This window comes from Entelurus aequoreus, linkage group LG08 (genome assembly GCF_033978785.1).
Source record: "Entelurus aequoreus isolate RoL-2023_Sb linkage group LG08, RoL_Eaeq_v1.1, whole genome shotgun sequence".
NCBI lineage: Eukaryota > Metazoa > Chordata > Actinopteri > Syngnathiformes > Syngnathidae > Entelurus > Entelurus aequoreus.
Window position 1 is genome coordinate 64,841,708 of NC_084738.1, and position 17,265 is coordinate 64,858,972.

Consider the following 17,265-nt stretch of genomic DNA (forward strand, 5'->3'; position numbering starts at 1 on the left):
AGTCGCACCTTCAGGGACACCACTTGGCCGGCCGCAGACACGCCCTAAGCAGTACTCACGTTAGTCCTTGTGCCAGGGCAAAGGTCCGAAGGCAACATACCTTATCAGTGCGGGCACATCTTTGGAAAGACATCTTCTTCATCTCGTCTCCATGGTTTTCGGGAATGCAGCTGGAATTGACGAGAGCTGTGACAAGTTCGTCTTCTATTGTCCTGAACTGAGTGTTCCCTGGATTTCTCTAAAAAACAACACCATACTTAAGTAGACACATACAAAGTACTGGTAATGTGCTTATGTACCTGCATCCCATAGTAGCCCTTCCCACAGTACGCCATGAGGAGGGCCACTTTCTTTTTGGGGTATCGCTTTTCATCTTCGGCCTGTTCTCCCTCTGTTTTTATTCTTTTGTTGGCTTCGACGCCCTCATTTTCCTCTTTGGACCTTTTCAATAAATTGTCAGCCACTTCCTTTGGGGACGCCTCGCTCATGTTGCAACGGAAAGTAGGAAAAAGACCACCTGGGAGGAGAATACATTAGGTACGCTGACTACTTAGCTCTATAGCTGCGGGAAAAATCAACACACCAAATTTTATGTCACAAGACGGTCAGGAAATATACACGAAGATAAGTTCATATCACTTTACTCATATTGGCAGGCTCAAACACTGATGACATCTATTAAACAAGATAAGAAGCAAGGAATTAAACAGAGACAGAATTAAATTTGTCTCAATGAGGAGAAACGTGTACACCTGTACCCTTGCACAGTGTTCCACGCTCTGACGAAAGATTGTACGCCTCCTCTTTTATTCTGACTTTCCCTGATTACGTGGCAACAGCTGTTTCTAAGGGGAGAGGGGGTCGTAAACAGCCTTCGCCTTTCATTAAAAGCAGTTCAAAGAAAAGGTCCCTGGAGGGGAGTCAGGTCCTGCTTCCTCTTCGCTTTGTAGATCTCGGGTCAAGACAAAATCGTTCTGTAGATTACAATACATCAAAGAAACAGAACACCTTCATGTTGCTTCCCATCCTACACAGTGGAGTTTTACAAGCCTTCTTCTTAGTAGGATCAAAGACAGCTTTTGTCTTCTCGCCGGGAACTCATGGCAACACAAAGTTTTGTGATAACGTAGATACAATTATTCTAACCCATATACACTAGCGTTCGTATACCGTATTTTCCGGACCATAGGGCGCAACGGATTATAAGGCACACTGCCGATGAGCGGGTCCAGTCAGGCTCACTAGTGCAACAACAGCGCCCAAAATATGTCCCGTGAAAAACCCTACGACCGGAACTCTCTAATAACTCAAATTCCTTGGGTGAATAATGTAAGCTCACTACACCGGTATGTTTTAGCGCTTTCATGGCGAGTTTACTGACAGATGTAAGTTAGAACTTTACACTACTTTATATTAGAAATGGCAACAGTGGAGGGTGAATGACCCACAACTAGAAGATAGAGAAAAAAAAGAAGCTTATCGACTACGGGGTCGGCACGAACTACAAAGGCGGACGCACGCATATTTTCAGGATTTATGCAGATCCCAAATACAGATTAGCAGGTACCAGAAGGTAAGAAATGTTGCTTTAGCATAATATTCTTTATAATAATCTTTCCTTATCTCTAAACTAAAACTGGGGAAATGCGTAGTGTTCTGGGCTTCAGTACAGTGTTGATCTCCTGAAGACATGATTTTATTTCACAATTCCTTGAGAGAAAAAAATGCCTGGTTAGGCGTGTGTATAGCAGTATGTGTGCGGTATATAGTGACATGACATATAATCATGTCATGTGTGCCTTCCTTGGGTGAAGCCAGGTTTACAGCTATGTGACATGTTGTGACATGTTATTATGCGGTTTGTTACTTATGTATGTTATGTTGCAGCTATTTAAAATAGTTTTGTCAATTTGTTCTGGCCCAAAATAAATTGGCCCTTTGAAACATATTTTTGTCTTTGTGTGTTGTATGTAGACCACATTGCTTAGCAGAGTTCAGTTATGCAAATGCATGTCAAGTTGATCAACAGATTGTATTATTCTCCAGTGCAATAACAGTACTGAAATGAAGGCTAAAGGGGCATTAATGGGAGCCTTAAAATTTAAAAGATAAAATAAAAGTAACTAAATAGTTACTTTTCACAGTAACGAATTACTTTTTGGTGTAAGTAACTGAGTTAGTAACTGAGTTACTTTTTAAATACAGTAACTAGTAACTGTAACTAGTTACTGGTTTTCAGTAACTAACCCAACATTGCATATATGTTATATTGCTACTATAGTACATTTTAGTCCACTTTATACCTTTTGTTTTCGCCCTCTTGTTGTGCCCTTGTGTGCATTACCCTTTCCATCCTTTGTAACTGATCTACTGTGTGGAGCAATTTCCCTTGTGGATCAATAAAGTTTGTCTAAATGTATTTTGCAGTATATATAATATGTAAATATTACATATATGTTATATTGCTACTATGGTACATTTTAGTCCACTTTACACCTTTTGTTTTCGTCCTTGTGTGCATTCCCCTTTCCATCCTTTGTAACCGAGCTACTGTGTGGAGCAATTTCTTTTGTGGATCAATACAGTTTGTCTAAATGTATTTTGCAGTATATATAATATGTAAATATTACATATATGTTATATTGCTACAATGGTACATTTTAGTCCACTTTATACATTTTGTTTTCGCCCTTGTGTGCATTACCCTTTCCATCCTTTGTAACTGAGCTACTGTGTGGAGCAATTTCCTTTGTGGATCAATACAGTTTGTCTAAATGTATTTTGCAGTATATATATAATATGTAAATATTACATATATGTTATATTGCTACTGTGGTACATTTTAGTCCACTTAATACCTTTTGTTTTCGCCCTCTTTTTGTCCCCTTGTGCCATTTTTGACGCTGCCAATCTTACCTTTCGCTGCTAAAGTCCGTGTGTTGCAAACCAGGGAGCTGAAAGGCAGTCTGGAAACAAACATGCCCTCCTATGCCATCTAATAACAATAACTAAACAATAAAATAAATAAGTAAAAACAAAACAAAAAGCAAAGTGATGCTAGCACGGAATAGCACAGGGTATCGTAATAAAAAAAGCAACCGAAATGGCTACGAGTAAAACTGTTCAAAGTGTGTTATGCAATACCAAGTTCCCCTACAACTTAAAATTAACAGTTTATCCCGGAAAGGAGGTTATAAACGTCGTATTCGTGTGGTTGAATTCATGCTACCATAACACCGCCATCTTCGCACATGGAGGACACTGTCAACTTTGACCCCGGAGGCAAACCTCGCGGGATCTTTGTGTTATCGCGTGACTTTGGAGGCGAAATGCGGAAGTAACGAGTGTTGTAGCCCAGTGGTCCCCAACCTTTTTGTAGCTGCGGACCAGTCAACGCTTGAAAATTTGTCCCACGGACCGGTGGAGGGGGGCGGGGGGTGTATTTAAAAAAAAAAAAAATATATATACATATATATATTTTTTTTATCAATCAATCAATCAATGTTTATTTATATAGCCCTAAATCACAAGTGTCAATTAAATACAATCATGTGTGCTTACGGACTGTATCCCTGCAGACTGTATTGATCTATATTGATATATAATGTATATATTGTGTTTTTTATGTTGATTTCATTAAAAAAAAATATATATATATATATTTTTTTAAATTTCTTGTGCGGACCGGAACCGGGCCGCGGCCCGGTGGTTGGGGACCACTGTTGTAGCCGATTAGTTTTTTGTTTTTTTTTGTTTTGTTTTTTTGTTTGTTTTAAAATATATATATATATTTTATAAACCTTTATTTATAAATTGCAACATTTACAAACAATTAAGAAATAACAATAATCAAAATAAGTACAAAAACAGTACAAATACAGTACAAAATTAGTACAAAAACAGTACAAAAACAGTACAAAAACAGCGCCAGGGGGTTGTAAACACAATAAAGTAACTAAAATAGAATGCAATATATATATACAGTGGGGCAAAAAAGTATTTAGTCAGCCACCCATTGATTGTCAATGGGTGGCTGACTAAATACTTTTTTGCCCCACTGTATATATATATATATATATATATATATATATATATATATATATATATATATATATATATATATATATATATATATATATATATAATATATATATATATATATATATATATATATATATATATATATATATATATATATATATATATATATATATATATATATATATATATATATATATATATATATATATATATATATATATATATATATATATATATATATATATATATATATATATATATATATATATATATCAATCAATCAATCAATGTTTATTTATATAGCCCTAAATCACAAGTGTCTCAAAGGGCTGTACAAGCCACAACGACATCCTCGGTACAGAGCCCACATACGGGCAAGGAAAACTCACCCCAGTGGGACGTCAATGTGAATGACTATGAGAAACCTTGGAGAGGACTGCATATGTGGGTAACCCCCCCCCCCCCCCCTCTAGGGGAGACCGAAAGCAATGGATGTCGAGTGGGTCTGACATAATATTGTGAAAGTCCAACACATCAGCAAAAGTCCAGTCCATAGTGGGGCCAGCAGGACCCATCCCGAGTGGAGACGGGTCAGCAGCGTAGAGATGTCCCCATCTGATGGACAGGCTAGCGGTCCACCCCGGGTTGGGAGCAGAGTAGAAAAGAAAAGAAAAGAAACGGCAGATCAACTGGTCTAAAAAGGGAGTCTATTTAAAGGCTAGAGTATACAAATGAGTTTTAAGATGAGACTTAAATGCTTCTACTGAGGTAGCATCTCTAACTTTTACCGGGAGGGCATTCCATAGTATTGGAGCCCGAATAGAAAACGCTCTATAGCCCGCAGACTTTTTTTGGGCTCTGGGAATCACTAATAAGCCGGAGTTCTTTGAACGCAGATTTCTTGCCGGCACATATGGTACAATACAATCGTCAAGATAGGCAGGAGCTTGACCGTGTAGTATTTTATACGTAAGTAGTAAAACCTTAAAGTCGCATCTTAGGTGCACAGGAAGCCAGTGCAAGTGAGCCAGTATAGGCGTAATATGATCAAAACTTCTTGTTTTTGTCAAAAGTCTAGCAGCCGCATTTTGTACCATCTGTAATCTTTTAATGCTAGACATAGGGCGGCCCGAAAATAAAACGTTACAGTAATCGAGACGAGATGTAACGAACGCATGGATAATGATCTCAGCATCGCTTGTGGACAAAATGGGACGAATTTTAGCGATATTACGGAGATGAAAGAAGGCCGTTTTAGTAACACTCTTAATGTGCGACTCAAACGAGAGAGTTGGGTCGAAGATAATACCCAGATTCTTTACCGAGTCGCCTTGTTTAATTGTTTGGTTGTCAAATGTTAAGGTGGTATTATTAAATAGATGTCGGTGTTGAGCAGGACCGATAATCAGCATTTCCGTTTTCTTAGCGTTGAGTTGCAAAAAGTTAGCGGACATCCATTGTTTAATTTCATTAAGACACGCCTCCAGCTGACTACAATCCGGCGTGTTGGTCAGCTTTAGGGGCATGTAGAGTTGGGTGTCATCAGCATAACAGTGAAAGCTAACACCGTATTTGCGTATGATGTCACCTAGCGGCAGCATGTAAATACTAAAGAGTGCAGGGCCAAGAACCGAACCCTGGGGAACTCCGCACGTTACCTTAACATAGTCCGAGGTCACATTGTTATGGGAGACACACTGCATCCTGTCAGTAAGATAAGAGTTAAACCAAGACAAGGCTAAGTCTGTCATCCCAATACGCGTTTTGATACGCTCTAATAAAATATTATGATCAACAGTATCAAAAGCGGCGCTAAGATCAAGAAGCAGCAACATAGATGAAGCATCAGAATCCATCGTTAGCAATAGATCATTAGTCATTTTTGCGAGGGCTGTCTCCGTAGAGTGATTTGCCCTGAAACCGGACTGAAAAGGTTCACAGAGATTGTTAGTCACTAAGTGTTCATTTAGCTGCTGTGCTACAATTTTTTCGAGGATTTTCGAGATAAACGGAAGGTGGGACACCGGCCGGTAGTTTACCAGGAGATCAGGATCGAGGTTAGGTCTTTTGAGTAGAGGATGAATAACCGCTTTTTTGAATGCTAGGGGAACAGTGCCAGAGGAAAGTGATAAGTTTATAATATTTAACACTGATGGACCTAGTAATACAAAAAGCTCCTTGATAAGTTTCCCAGGAATTGGGTCAAGTAAACATGTTGTTTGTTTTATCCCATTTACACATTTTAACAATTCCTCCAATGTTATTTCATCAAAGAGAGAGAAACTATTTTGGAGGGCAGTGTCCGTCGTATATACAGTCGTATTTGTGTTAATAGAACCCAGTTGTAGCTGAGATGCATTGTCTTTAATCTCTTTTCTGATGACTTCAATTTTCTCATTAAAGAAATTCATAAAGTCATCTGCTGAGTGGGTGGAGCTACTGGGAGGAGTCCCTTGTTGGGTTAGCGATGCTACTGTACTAAACAGAAATTTAGGATCATTTTTGTTGAGGTGGATGAGATTTGAGTAATATTTAGCTTTAGCTGAGGTAAGCATGCGTTTATAAGTTATTAAACTATCACACCATGCTTGATGGAAAACCTCAAGTTTAGTCGCACGCCATTTGGTTCCAGCTTTCTACATGATAATTTCTGGGCTTTAGTTTCTTCTGTAAACCATGGGGTACGCCTTTTAGGGGCCCTTTTTAGCTTTAGCGGTGCTACAATATCAATGGTGTCGCGCAGGGCGTCATTAAAGTTGTTAGTGAGGTTATCAATAGAGCCCACATAATTTGGGAATGGTGCCATTACCGAAGGAAGTAGGTCAGTAAGAGTCGTCGTTGTGGCAGCATTAATGTTGCGGCTGCTATAGTAGTTATTATTATTATTATTAGTTTGTTGACAATGAGTCAGAACTTCGAATTTTATAAGGTAATGATCGGACATTACTTTAGTGTACGGAAGAATCGTAACTTTAGAGGTGGTGACACCCCTGACAAGCACTAGATCTATCGTATTACCGTTGCGATGCGTGGGTTCATTTATTATTTGTGTAAGACCACAGCTATCAATTATAGTCTGGAGCACCACACATGGAGGGTCCGATGGGGTATTCATATGGATATTAAAGTCCCCCATTATGATTATATTGTCGGCGTGCGTCACTAGATCAGCAACAAACTCTGATAATTCACTGATGAAGTCCGAATAGGGCCCAGGGGGGCGGTAGATAACAGCCAGGTGGAGAGGCAGCGGTGTGACAAACCTCAAAGTGAGCACCTCAAACGAGTTATATTTATTATTTAGGTTAGGTGTAAGATTATAGTTTTCATGGTATATTAGTGCGACACCCCCTCCCCTTTTAAGAGGTCGGGCAACATGTGTATTGGTATAGTTAGGAGGAGATGCCTCCTTTAGCGCAAAAAAATCGTCTGGTTTGAGCCAGGTCTCGGCGAGACCAACGACGTCAAGTTTGTTGTCTCTAATGACTTCATTAACTAATAACGTTTTGGAAGATAATGATCTTATGTATAAAAAGCCCATATTGTTACGGCTCAGACCCCTGCCTGCCATGCGCACCTTGGGACACGCCCACGGCCGCGCAAACCCAGGGACGCGCCGTGCGCGTCTCCGCCCTGCAGCAGCCGCCGGCTGCAAACACTCACCGGTTATCTGCGCACCTGTTACTGATGAGGGTGTGCCGGATAAAGGCAGGGTGGACCCAAGGATCGGCGCGGGAACTTAGTTTTCTCATGGTGTACCGTAAGCGTCAAGCTTTATGCTCTCTCGTCTTGTTTCCCTCTCCGTGGCTTACTTGTCCCTTGTTTCTCCCGTGTCCCCCGCAGAATTCCCTCCGTCGCCTTGGAAGTGAGCTGTGCGCCTCACTTCTCTGGACCCCTCTGGATTCTGACTGAATCCCTTGATCCTCGACCCCCCACTTTGGACTCGGACTTCTTGACGCCCCTCTCAGCCCCACGGACCCCCGCTTGTATCCCGGATCACCTGTCTGCCCCCTGGACTTCCTCGTATCTCGTTCAACACTTGGTAACACACATTCCAGTTAAATACTACACATAGTCTTACACCATACACACTCTTGTATTCTAGTTCACACTCCATTTCCTTAGTTTAGTTGTATTGTTTAGTATTATTATATATATATATATATTGTCCATATATATATAATAAATATTTGTATATACTGCCCCCTGGTGTATGTTTGCCGTCACCTCCCCTTAGTAAACACAACAGTAAGTTCCCGCCAAATTATATATAGGGACCTGACGGCCCCCAGTGACTTTAGCCCCACCCCCAGTGACATTTTTTTTTCCTCTCCTATTTTTGCCCCATTCACCATGGCCTTTTCTTTTTTTCACTTCAAACCGGAGGATTTGTTTTGTCCTGCCAAGCTGTCATGGAAAGGCATGTTCAGTAGCAAAATGAGCAAGGAGGAATTTTGTCATCGCCTGGACACCCTCCTCCCACCCTTAGAGACTCAGTCAACAGGAAGCGTCTGGCATCCGCTTTCAGAGGGGGGGGATAGTACTTGTGGCTGTGCTGATGGGGTGAGGCAGTCGCACCCAGACAGGCTACCCCCGGCCAGACTAATTCCACCTATTTTTCGCTTTTCCCAGCCGCAGCCACCAGTCCCTCGGCTAGCCCCCGAGCTAGCACCCGTTCCTCGGCTAGCCCCCGAGCTAGCAGCAGTCCCCAGGCTATCCCCCGAGCTAGCACCCGTCCCTCGGCTAGCCCCCTAGCTAGCACCCGTTCCTCGGCTAGCCCCCGAGCTAGCAGCAGTCCCCAGGCTATCCCCCGAGCTAGCACCCGTCCCTCGGCTAGCGTCCGAGCTAGCACCCGTTCCTCGGCTAGCCCCCCAGCTAGCAGCAGTCCCCAGGCTATCCCCCGAGCTAGCACCTGTCCCTCGGCTAGCACCCGAGCTAGCACCCGTCCCTCGGCTAGCCCCCGAGCTAGCACCCGTTCCTCGGCTAGCCCCCGAGCTAGCAGCAGTCCCCAGGCTAGCGTCCGAGCTAGCACCCGTCCCTCGGCTAGCGTCCGAGCTAGCACCAGTCCCTCGGCTAGCCTCCGAGCTAGCACCAGTCCCTCGGCTAGCCTCCGAGCTAGCACCAGCCCCTCGGCTAGCCTCCGAGCTAGCACTAGCCTCCAAGCTAGCACCAAACCCCAGGATATCCCCCGTGTCTCCACCAGCTCCCAGGCTGGCCCCGACCTTCGCCCCTCGGCCGGCAGTGCCGACCTCTGCAGCGCCGACCTCTGCACCTCGTCCGGCAGCGCCGACCTCTGCACCTCGGCCGGCAGCGCCGACCTCTGCAACTCGGCCGGCAGCGCCGGCCTCTGCAGCACCGACCTCTGCACCTCATCCAGCAGCGCCGACCTCTGCACCTCGGCCGGCAGCGCCGGCTTCAGCACCTCAGCCAGTTCCTCAGCTGCCCTCCTCGTCTCCGGCTATGATGACGTCTGCCGCTGCCACGCCGCCGATGACGTCTGCCGCTTCCACGCCGCCGATGACGTCATCCTCTTCGCCGACGTCTCATCCTCATTTCCGGCGAGACTCACCATGGCGACACTCGCGTCCGCCTTACCGACGGCCAAGATGGTGGCCGTTCCTAGGTCGCCCGCCTCGCCGGCCTCAGCGCCGGCCTCAGCGCCGTTCTATTCGCCGCCGCCACCAGACTCGTCCCCGGTGGATTCGGGGACACTTGGGCCGGCGACCCACCACCAGTTCTCCCCTCCACCCTCCCTTGTGTCGTGAGTATGTTGTTCGTTTGTCTGTCTTGGGACATCTGGAATCTGTCCATAGGGGGGGGATACTGTTACGGCTCAGACCCCTGCCTGCCATGCGCACCTTGGGACACGCCCACGGCCGCGCAAACCCAGGGACGCGCCGTGCGCGTCTCTGCCCTGCAGCAGCCGCCGGCTGCAAACACTCACCGGTTATCTGCGCACCTGTTACTGATGAGGGTGTGCCGGATAAAGGCAGGGTGGACCCAAGGATCGGCGCGGGAACTTAGTTTTCTCATGGTGTACCGTAAGCGTCAAGCTTTATGCTCTCTCGTCTTGTTTCCCTCTCCGTGGCTTACTTGTCCCTTGTTTCTCCCGTGTCCCCCGCAGAATTCCCTCCGTTGCCTTGGAAGTGAGCTGTGCGCCTCACTTCTCTGGACCCCTCTGGATTCTGACTGCATCCCTTGATCCTCGACCCCCCACTTTGGACTCGGACTTCTTGACGCCCCTCTCAGCCCCACGGACCCCCGCTTGTATCCCGGATCACCTGTCTGCCCCCTGGACTTCCTCGTATCTCGTTCAACACTTGGTAACACACATTCCAGTTAAATACTACACATAGTCGTACACCATACACACTCTTGTATTCTAGTTCACACTCCATTTCCTTAGTTTAGTTGTATTGTTTAGTATTATTATATATATATATATATAATAATACTATATATATTATTATATATAATAGATATTTGTATATACTTCCCCCTGGTGTATGTTTGCCGTCACCTCCCCTTAGTAAACACAACACATATTATAGGTAGTGGGCTGTTTTGAGGATTGTTTGTTGAAATTATCCGAAGTAGCAATATTAATAATGTTGCGTTTATTATGCGTATTGCACTTTAAATAGTTTCGACCATATCTAGGAATTGATACGACGGGGATATTTAGATTGTTTGGTTGATGTTGCGATAAACTGAACGCATCATAGTTAGCTACCTCAGTACAATGTATGTCTGCCTCTGACACGGTCACAAAAGAAAAAACATTATGTGAGTTGTGTTTTATTCTAAGAGAATTGCTATGTGTGCAGGGATTATCCAGCCTGACGCCGGCTAGTTCTAGTTTAAATGGCTTCTTACCCGGAGACTCCACGCTTCTTTGGTTAGCTTTTCTCTTTGTTGTTAGCCCAGCTCGGCATCCCCGCTTCTGCTTCCGCTCGCACCGCTTATGTCGTCTCCATTGGCGGTCACCGCTAGCACTTGACTCCGCTGCTACAAAGGCCGCTCGATGTAGCCCACGAAGTATTCCCATGCTAGCGAGGAGGTCCACCGTACATGCATCTTTCAGTCTATAACTACCCGATCCATCCACATCCAGAATTGTCTGTCGGTCGTATGTGATCACAGAGTGTTCACGCTTTGAGCCAGCCATGAAATTGACAGAAATGACGGGTGTTTTTTGCCAAATCGCTCTACACTCCCAAGAGCGTTAGCATAGCCGCAGCATACCCATGCGCCGCCATCTTGCCATTCCATCCATCCATCCATCCATCCATCCATCCATCCATCCATCCATTTTATTCCGCTTTCCTGAGGTCGGGTCACGGGGGCAGCAGCCTAAGCAGGGAAGCCCAGACTTTCCTCTCCCCAGCCACTTCGTCCAGCTCTTCCCGGGGGATCCCTAGGCGTTCCCAGGCCAGCCGGGACACATAGTCTACCCAACGTGTCCTGGGTCTTCCCCGTGGACTCCTACCAGTCGGACGTGCCCTAAACACCTCCCTAGGGAGGCGTTCGGGTGGCATCCTGACCAGATGCCCGAACCACCTCATCTGGCTCCTCTTGATGTGGAGGAGCAGCGGTCTTACTTTGAGCTCCTCCCGGATGACAGCTTCTCACCCTATCTCTAAGGGAGAGCCCCACCCCCCGGCGGAGGAACCTAACTTCGGCCGCTTGTACCCGTGATCTTGTCCTTTTGGTCATAACCCAAAGCTCATGACCATAAGTGAGGATGGGAACGTAGATCGACCGGTAAATTGAGAGCTTTGCCTTCCGGCTCAGCTCCTTCTTCACCACAACAGAGCGATACAGCGTCCGCATTACTGAAGACGCCGCACCGATCCGCCTGTCGATCTCACGATCCACTCTTCCCTCACTCGTGAACGAGACTCCGGGGTGTTTGAACTCCTCCACATGGGGCAAGATCTCCTCCCCAACTTCGAAATGGCACTCCACCCTTTCCCGGGCGAGAACCACGGACTCTGACTTGGAGGTGCTGATTCTCATCCCAGTTGATTCAAACTCAGCTGCGAAATGATCTAGTGAGAGCTGAAGATCCTGGCCAGATGAAGCCACCAGGACCACATCATCTTCAAAAAGCAGAGACCTAATCCTGCAGCCACCAAACCGGATCGCCTCAACGCCCTGACTGCACCTAGAAATTCTGTCCATAAAAGTTATGAACAGAATCGGTGACAAAGGGCAGCCTTTGCGGAGTCCAACCCTCACTGGAAACAGGTCCGACTTATTGCCGGCAATGCGGACCGAGCTCTGACACTGATCATACAGGGAGCGGACCGCCACAATCAGACAGTCTGATACCCCATACTCTCTGAGCACTCCCCACAGGACTTCCCGGGGGACATGGCCGAATGCCTTCTCCAAGTCCACAAAGCACATGTAGACTGGTTGGGCAAACTCCCATGCACCCTCAAAGACCCTGCCGAGAGTACAGAGCTGGTCTACCGTTGTGCGGCGTGGCAAAGTTGGTAGAGTGGCCGGGCCAGCAATCGGAGGGTTGCTGGTTACTGGGGTTCAATCCCCACCATCCTAGTCACGTTCGTTGTGTCCTTGGGCAAGACACTTCACCCTTGCTCCTGATGGCTGCTGGTTAGCGCCTTGCATGGCAGCTCCCGCCATCAGTGTGTGAATGTGTGTGTGAATGGGTGAATGTGGAAATACTGTCAAAGTGCTTTGAGTACCTTGAAGGTAGAAAAGCGCTATACAATCTATCTACAAGTATAACCCATTTATCATTTATTTACCGTTCCACGACCAGGACGAAAACCACACTGTTCCTCCTGAATCCGAGGTTTGACTATCCGGCATAGCCTCCTCTCCAGTACACCTGAATAGACCTTACCGGGAAGGCTGAGGAGTGTGATCCCACGATAGTTGGAACACACCCTCCGGTTCCCCTTCTTAAAGAGAGGAACCACCACCCCGGTCTGCCAATCTAGAGGTACCGCCCCCGATGTTGCAGAGTCTTGTCAACCAAAACAGCCCCACAGCATCCAGAGCCTTAAGGAACTCTGGGCGGATCTCATCCACAGAGGAGCTTTTTAACTACCTCAGCCCCAGAAATAGGAAATAGGAGATCTCACCACAGATTCCCCAGGCACTGCTTCCTCATAGGAAGACGTGCTGGTAGGATTGAGGATGTCTTCGAACACAACACAACAGCCGCAGTTGAGGTCAGCAGCACACCATCCTCACCATACACGGTGTTGACAGTGCACTACTTCCCCCCCCCCCCCCTGAGGTGGCGGATGGTGGTCCAGAATTGCTTCGAAGCCGCCCGGAAGTCGTTTTCAATGGCTTCTCCGAACTCCTCCCATGTCCGAGTTTTTTCCTCTGCGACCGCTGAATCCACACACCGCTTGGCCTGTCGGTACCTGTCAGCTGCCTCTGGAGTCCCATGAGCCAAAAGGACCCAATAGGACTCTTTCTTCAATTGACGGCATCCCTCACTATTGGTGTCCACCAGCGGGTTCTAGGATTACAGCCGCGACAGGCACCAACCACCAGAGGTGTGGACTCGAGTCACATGACTTGGACTCGAGTCAGACTCGAGTCATGAATTTGATGACTTTAGACTCGACTTGACAAAATGTAAAGAGACTTGCAACTCGACTTAGACTTTAACATCAATGACTTGTGACTTCACTTGGACTTGAGCCTTTTGACTTGACATGACTTGCTACTTTCCCCAAAACCTAAAGTTGAAAAAGTTATTTGGGAGCGCTCCGTAGCTTTCATTTTGTACGTGTCTGTCTATCAGCATGTGTGCTGCGTGTCAGCGTGTGTGCTCTCAGTACAACAGCCAATCAAATTAGATATACATTGTTTTCATCACACAGCATTCAGCCAATCAAATTGCAGGACAACCAATGAACAAGAGTTGTCAAACAACGCGCCAGTGAGAAAGATTTATACCAAAGTTGGTTTCGTTCGGGTATAAAAACTACGACTTGGTCAACAAAAAACGAATTGCCGTATGCAAATCACGCAGTTCGAATATTACAGACGGAGACGCAACAACTTCCAACTTCGTTCGACATTTGAAGTTGCACAAAGAAGGGTAAGTTTTGAATGTAAGCTAACGTTTATTTGCTAAGTAACATGACTTGTATTTGCTGTGTAGTTAAATCAGTGAGGCTGTAAACTCACTGCTAACGTCATAACCATAGACATCTTATAAGTAGACGCAGCATCGAGCGCTACTGCTTACTGGCGCAGACGAGACGCGGGGCCGCCATCTTGGAGTGGTGATCCGCTCCACTCAGTGCAATTCATTTGGCAGGAGCAATGAACTGTCAGCGCATTTAATTCATTTTACCTCACTGAATACCACTCATTTTCACACGCTTTTTTGTCATACGCGTAGCTATGATAACGGACACATGTTTTATTATTCATAGTTTGCTTAACAGTAATAGAATATTCTTATATGCTATAAGCGACCAGACGTCCGAGATCAAAACTGGGAATATAAGCCCAGAGAAGGGGGAAAAAAACGGTCAGCTATTTTTAAGTTGAAGAAACAATATAATTACGTTATATATACATGCGTATATCCTACATAAACAATGTATGAATACATTAGATATCTATATATCTTATAGACCGTATCTCTGTTGCTGCAGCAGCAGAGAGTTTATTCTGTCTTGACACTTTGTATTGATATTTTGTATTACATTCTTCCCTTAAATGATAATGTTTACAGTGATTGTTATATATGTATTTTTTATGTATGTCGCTTTGGATAAAAGCGTCTGCCAAATACTTAAACATATATAAACACCTGAAAGTCTTTATATCAGCTAAAACCACCAATCTGTTTCACTGGATTCAGAATAAAACCAAATGCTGTCTTAACCAACAATGTTAGTATTTGAATATTGTTACTTGAAGACTTATTCCTGGTTACAATTATACTGATAAGAAAGTATTGTCTTATATTTTGCCTAAAATTAGAATGCATCATAATCAGTGGCGGCTGGTGAATTTTGTTTTAGGTGGGGCTGAAAGTTTGTAAACCAAACCCCTGTAGGGGCGTCATCCTCCCCCAGAAGATTTGTTTGTGATTTTCACATACAAATATTGAAGATCTTTGCTCCTTCTTAACTCTGTGGTAATGTTATTTTCATAAAATACAACCAAAAGTACATTAATGTTAAATCTTACTTGTGAAAAGTAATCCCCCGATTCCTATTTTCAACAGTCCGCTCATTTGAGCAGGAAAACGCTGAACACCAACAACATCTTTGTTTTCTACCTGTCAACTGTCAGTTTAGGCTGCTCGCCGGCTCCTCATCACCACTTCAAGATGCAATTTGCTCGCGTCACAGCAACCAATACTGCGTCTACTTATAAGATGTCTATGGTTATAACATCATTTCAAACACAGCAATATGTTGCGTCCACTGCAGTTTGCTTCCTTATTCATACTTTTTGTCAAGTGATTTTTTTAAGCAGGGTTGCATGAGGTACCTACACATAACGTTACGTTAGTCAATGTATCACACACAGTAACATAACGTTAGACGGCGGTCAGCAGCACCGCATATTTTAGCCACCTACAAAAAGACAAACATAGTCAAATAAAGGTCAGTTAAAATGTATACTATATTAAGAATATGTGTACATATTGCATAGGGCCCTGACATCTAAAAAGTACAACTCTGTTCATTGTTATGTTCATGTATTTGTTATGTTTTTCATGTGTACGCACACATAAACACACATACAGTATGAGATGAGATCAATGAGATAAGGTAAGAACAGAATAGAAACTGCTGTGGAACTAGTTACAATGCAATATGCCATGGAAATACAATGTTAACACTTTTGTACAAATAAGTACAGTTGCACTTGTTTTTGCAAATTGGTTTATTCTGTAAAGGAATGAGTTAAATGTTTAAAATTGTTTAAACTATTAAAATGACTGGTTAATAGTGCTATTATGAATTGCAATGTCAGTACTATTTTTTTTCCTGCTATTTAAAATGCACTTGTTTTAATAAATAAATACAGCGGTTTAAAAGCATACACAATCTGTGTAAAAATATTAGTCTGTGGTTAAAAGGACTTGAAAGGACTCGAAACTCAAAATGCAGGACTTGTGACTTGACTTGAGACTTTCCAGTCTTGACTTTGGACTTGACTCGGGACTTGCCTGTCTTGACTCGGGACTTGACTCGAGACTTGAGGGCAAAGACTTGAGACTTACTTGTGACTTGCAAAGCAATGACTTGGTCTCACCTCTGCCAACCACCTTGCGGCCACAGCTCCAATCAGCCGCCTCGACAAAAGAGGCACGGAACATGGTCCACTCGGACTCAATATCCAGTGCCTCCCCCGTTGTCACATCACGGTGAGGGGTGTCTTGTCTTGGTTTTTTCTGTCTTGTGAATTGCATGTTTTAGTTTGAAAAGTAACTCCTCTCGTTTCAGGTCACTTGCCCTTCCTTTTGTGTCGTCAGTCTGACGTTATCCCTGAGCCCTGATTATTTCCACCTGTTCCCCATTACCCTCATGTGTCTTATAAGCCCACGCCTCCCTTTGTTCTGTGCCAGATTGTCTCGTTTTTTCGTGCCTCTCTAGCTTCCTGTCCATGCCTTGCCTCGTCTCTTGTTTGAATATCTTGATCCTGAATTCCCTTGTTGATATTTTGAGTTTTCTTTTTCTCCACCTAAGCAGAGTGATTTTGGTTATTTAGTTTTGCAGCCTAAGTGGTGAGTTTTCAGTTTTGTCTAACAGTTCTTCCTTTTACTCAATTTGTTGAGTGACAATTTTTGTTAACTATTTTTTAGATAAAAGACAGTGTAGAAGTTTTATAGCCATTGTTTCTCCCTCCTTTTGGAGCGTTTTTTGTTTATAATAAATTTCATAGATTATATCCTGCGCCAAGTATAGTTCGTTATTGTTTTTGTGTTTCCTCCTTTCAGAGTGATTTTTGGTTGTTCCTTTTGTGGAACCTTTTTTCGCCGACTAAGCAGGTTATAGCATATGTTGAATTGCCCTGACTCTGGAGGTGAAAAGAAGCTTTCAAAATAAAAGCCTCCCGGCTTGTTCCTTACTCTGCATCTGAGTCCTATTTTTGACCAAGCCTGACACTCGTGACATGTTCAAAGATCTTCCGGAGGTGGGAATTGAAACTCTCTCTGACAGGAGACTCTGCTAGATGTTCCCAGCAGACCTTCACAATGCG

At 44.5% G+C, this 17,265-nt stretch overlaps 1 protein-coding gene across 1 annotated transcript in view; it reads right to left on the bottom strand.

Annotated features, from left to right (window-relative positions):
• pus1 (pseudouridine synthase 1) overlaps positions 1-3,333 on the bottom strand; it is an 8,175-nt gene extending 4,842 nt beyond the window's left edge. The window contains exons 1-4 of the mRNA XM_062057037.1: positions 2,917-3,333; positions 300-517; positions 101-238; positions 1-44 (exon numbers count right to left, since the gene is read on the bottom strand). The exon at positions 1-44 is cut by the window's left edge and continues 59 nt beyond it. Of these exons, the coding sequence (XP_061913021.1) occupies positions 1-44; positions 101-238; positions 300-517; positions 2,917-2,980 (464 nt within the window). The 5' untranslated portion in view covers positions 2,981-3,333. The remainder of the gene's footprint in view (positions 45-100; positions 239-299; positions 518-2,916) is intronic.
• Between the last annotated feature and the right edge of the window lie 13,932 nt (positions 3,334-17,265).